Here is a 4,813-nt window from a genome sequence, read left to right on the forward strand (position 1 = left end):
GAACAATGGCACAAGTACTTTTCATTCTGATGGCACTGATATGTTCATTGACATAAATACTTACTTTTGAGAGTGGAACTAAAGATTGAGTAAGTTACAGGCTTTTGCAGGTAATCCATTGTGTGGTGCTGTTTGTACGAATTGTTTTGAGAAATGCACATACTTTTTTGCAAATATTAAGGGTGATTTGAGAAATGCTCCAAAGCGACTGAGAAAAACTGTAATAGGATATACATATTGTGTCACGGAATGCCAGGAGAGACAAGGTAAGATCCAATTGCAGTTTATTGAAAGTAACAAATGATCAAAACAGAACAAAAACGTGGCAAAAGGTAATCCAAAACATAGAGAACCCACAACACGAAGAAGGGACTATGGGAAATGGAGTTTAACACATAAAACATAGAAACAGGAGAGTGCCCTCAAGTGGCCAGTACAGGGCACCACAACCAGACACTGTGACATTTTGCCTATATTTAAACTCATTTAACAAACGTTAGAAGAAAAATTCAACATTAAACCGAAGTAATTCACGTGTGATCGACCAGTCTCTGTTATTCTGTTTCCACCGTAACGGCGCTGGAGTCGTGTTCGGCAGGGAACTGCTAACGGACCGCCGCCCTGCGTTTCACTCTAGCCGAAACATGCTATGACTCCATAACCTACCAATAAACAAACAATAATCACCTGAGGACATGTTTTAACATCCAAAGTATTATATTCTGTATCTTTATGAATAAAATTGTTTATTAAATGCAAAGCATCAGGCTTTTCCATCACGCGAAAAGACCGCCCATGCCCATGTTGAATAGAGTATTAAAAACTTGAAAAGTATTAATTTAAGGTACATTTAGAACAGATAAAAATGTGCAATTAAATTGTGATTAATCACGAGTTAACTCATGACACTCGTGCGATTAATCACGATTAAATGTTTTAATCGATTGACAGCCCTAATTTATATGCAATAGAAGATATCTTATGTATAGTTTTTTTTTTTCTTTTAATCATTAGTTATTAGCATTTTTTTAATATCAGCATGGGTTAAAGTGACTTTAATGCTGTTGCTGAAGTTCTGAAATCTGCAGTCTGTTCGGTTGAGCTTAGCTGCCACAACTCTTTGCTTTTCAGGTGTGACTGTGCCAAATTCTGCCTTTATATGGCTGAATGAGCACAGTGATGCAAGAGCCACTGGCCAAAGCCTTTTCTTCCTGCTTTCTTCTTCTCTTCCTTTATTCTCCCTCCTGTTATTCCAGGGTTGAGTGAGCGGCAGCCTTTCCTTTCCGTTCCCCTCGCTTCTGATCTCTGCATGAGCCCTCTGTTGTGGAAAGCATTTTTACTTAGATCACGAGTTTTATGACCCGAATAAAGTTGGTGGTGTTTTGTTATTCTTTGACAATATACAGCCACAAACAATTTGACATCACTTCCTCTCTGCTGCAACAAATGACAATAAAACAGAGTGACTGATGATGTCTCCTTATTCATTTTACAGCGTCTGGACTATGAGACCAGAAAGACCTACACCTTTAAAGTAGAAGCTTCAAACGCAGCTCTTGATCATCGATTCTTACATTTGGGACCTTTTAAGGACACTGCCACAGTGAAAGTGAATGTTCTGGATGTGGAGGAACCTCCTGTCTTCAGCCGGCTGTCTTATAGAATGGAGACATACGAGGACACATCAGTGGGCATCATCGTCGGAGCCGTCACAGCTGAGGACCTAGATGTAGGCAACAGTCCTGTTAGGTATGTGAGAAGCACACAAACACACACACACACACAGATGTGGGTCAAATCGAAGCACACAAACGTTTCCTCACCTTTAAATACATGTGTATATACACAACGTCCTGTGGGAATTCCTTTCAAAACCACTCTACATGAACAAGTCCAAGTATACTAGACAACATGAAACAATAACAAACCTGTGGTCCCATGGGTTTAGTCCATTGGGCAATCTTGTTTTGAGCAGAGTGTGCACTGCTTTGATTCAATCCACTCTGACAAACTTCTGGTGCAGTTTGCAAGCGTGGACCTTATTTAATGTGGCACATTTGCTTTTTTTAGGTCTTCATTTAAGTGCCTGAAAGTATTAGCTACAATGTTAATGTTAAAAGCATCTGAGAGCTTGACACAAGTGCATTGTCTTTATGAAAGCATTTGTTTTAATATGAATATTTCATGAAGGTACATAAATGGAGGTGGTAGTATAGAAACTCTCAGCTCTTGTTAAATATTTCACATCTTTGGATTGTCTATTTATTATATTTAGTGTTGCATTTATAGGTTCATTTTAATTCATGTGGATTAGAATTTTTTTTTTCTCTTTCAGCAATGAGTGGTAATTATTTTGTGTAAGATATTTATTGTTATATATAGATTTATTTGGTTACACTTTATTTTAAGGTGTCCTTGCTACATGTTACATTTACTCATTATATAATAACAATAGATTATGCATAATTACAAGTAACCCGAATCCTAACCCTAACCATATAGTAAGTACATGTACTTACTATATGGTTAGGGTTAGGATTCGGGTTACTTGTAATTATGCATAATCTATTGTTATTATATAATAAGTAAATGTAACGTGTAGCAAGGACACCTTAAAATAAAGTGTTACCTTTTATTATATTAGTTTTTGTTACATACAAAGTACCTTTTGTGGGACGGACATTAAACAAGGTGAAAGGGGCATTTCAGTATTTGTATTACTGCGCTTGTCTGTGTCTGCATATTCCAGACCAGGGGTGCCCACACTTTTTTTGTGTGGGCATCTACTTTTCAAATGAGAAACTCACCGAGATCTACCAAGTGAAAAATATAAATAATAAAATGCATATAAAATAAATAAATAAAAAAGCTTGTTGGGATGTATCTTTATATTGCATTCATTTAATTTTTAATAAAAAAATAATAATAATAAAATAATGTTCAATTCTTAGTACCCCCGTAGAACTGTGCCTACATTTACCTAAAGCGGTGGTTCTCAACCTTTTTTACTCCAAGACCCCCTTCTCTCCAAATCAATACTGCAAGCCCAAACTTTTCTATTCTCTAAAACCTTTGTATTTGTTATTACTTTTCAATTACATGTATTTTTTTAAACAAAACAGGTTCAAGATAGATTTAAATATTCCATGTTCTTTTTTGCAAACATAATTTGCAAAAATGTCACTGCAGATATTCTATACAACTTAAAAATATGTAAAGCTCAATTATACAGTAATTTTAACTTATAAGCACAAGTCAACCTGCCATACCAAACAATACCACAGGGAGATGCCAAAGGACTGCATATAAACTACTATACGGGTCCATTCAGAATTACTAAACACACCAAAATGCAAATGAAAAATGAAACCATTCTGAACTCAGCGATCTGAAGGTGGCTCAACGCCACAGTGAATAGTTCCTCTTTCAGAACGCTGTTTGGAGCGTTTAGGCTACTAGTGTGACACTGGCTTCTTTTATCCAGCCGAGAGCTGTAGTTTGCGTATCATATGCTCATACAGCGGTTTTGAGCCGCCGTTCAGTCTGTAGGCTATTTCACACAGCGCGCTGAGAAACGGTTTGCTGCTCCGAAACACAGAACATCACAGAATACGTAGAGAAGTGGTGCTGTTATTTATATATATATATATATTATTTATTTTTATTTTTTATTTTTTTACATTATTTAACATATTAGTCATAACATTAGTGAATATATTTTAGTTTTACGTTATCTCGCGCCCCACTGACCTAAAGCGCGATCTACCAGAATTGCCTTCGCGATCGACCTATTGGGCACCCCTGTTCCAGACAAACTGATGTTTCATCTTTAAAAAAAAAAGTCATTGAAATATTTGCTGGAACGATTTGTTTGAAACCTGATTCATTCAAGAATGCCACTGCTGGTTTTGTTGCTCTGAGACATGGTGGTTGATTCTACAAGATTATACAAAAAAAATACAAAGTTACTGTCAATATTGTGTGTAAAATGTAAGTTACTCAATATTTACTTCTTGTTTATTGAACTGTTAAGTATATCACACTCTGTTTTTGTTTATAAGTAAACTGATTTTTGAACAGACTGTGAGCTACAAGGCTGCATTTTTACTTGTTTAACATCAAAATTCTGGTGAAAAACTACATTATGACTGGTAACACTTTACAATAAGGGTACATGAATAATCATGTACTAATGCCTAAATTAATACTTAATTCATCAAATACTAACGATTATTAAAGTTAACTAATCATGAATTAATGAAGAGCTATCCTTAACTACGATTGTAGTCATATGGATTAATTTTAGCCTTAATTACATGTTAGCACATGTTTGATAGTTAATGCATTAATTACCATTTGTGGGTAAACTAAATCAAACAGCCACTTTAAGAAATAATAAGAAATACTCTGACTTTGAAATACATTAAAAGAATTCAATATCATAATTTGAGCTTTTGACATCTTCAGCTTTATGATTGATCTTGTCTGTTTTGTGTTGTTCTCTTTCCCTTTAAACTCACCCTGCTGTGACTTAAATAAAAATAAAACCTCAAAATCCACAAAGAACATTTGTAGAACAATCCTGAACAAATGCCCGGAAATAGTTCTCTGTCCATCCAGACACAGGCCGTGATGACACAGTACCTCCGCTCTCTGACTTCTTGAAAATCCACACCACATCTCTTAACAGGGGCTAAATACTCTCTGTGTTAGTACATGTGTATTTGATAGTAAGTATAAAATAAATCATGAGCTGAATTTAGCAGGTAGTTAACAGCGAATTAATTATGATTGGGCCCCCTCAAGTAAAGTA

At 35.5% G+C, this 4,813-nt stretch overlaps 1 protein-coding gene across 1 annotated transcript in view; it reads left to right on the forward strand.

Annotated features, from left to right (window-relative positions):
- cdh12a (cadherin 12a) overlaps positions 1–4,813 on the forward strand; it is a 54,365-nt gene that overhangs the window by 32,002 nt on the left and 17,550 nt on the right. The window contains exon 7 of the mRNA XM_016522773.1: positions 1,496–1,749. Coding sequence (XP_016378259.1) covers positions 1,496–1,749 — 254 coding nt within the window. The remainder of the gene's footprint in view (positions 1–1,495; positions 1,750–4,813) is intronic.

The sequence above is a fragment of the Sinocyclocheilus rhinocerous genome, unplaced genomic scaffold (genome assembly GCF_001515625.1).
Source record: "Sinocyclocheilus rhinocerous isolate Xijiao unplaced genomic scaffold, SAMN03320098_v1.1 scaffold1051, whole genome shotgun sequence".
NCBI classification, from domain to species: domain Eukaryota; kingdom Metazoa; phylum Chordata; class Actinopteri; order Cypriniformes; family Cyprinidae; genus Sinocyclocheilus; species Sinocyclocheilus rhinocerous.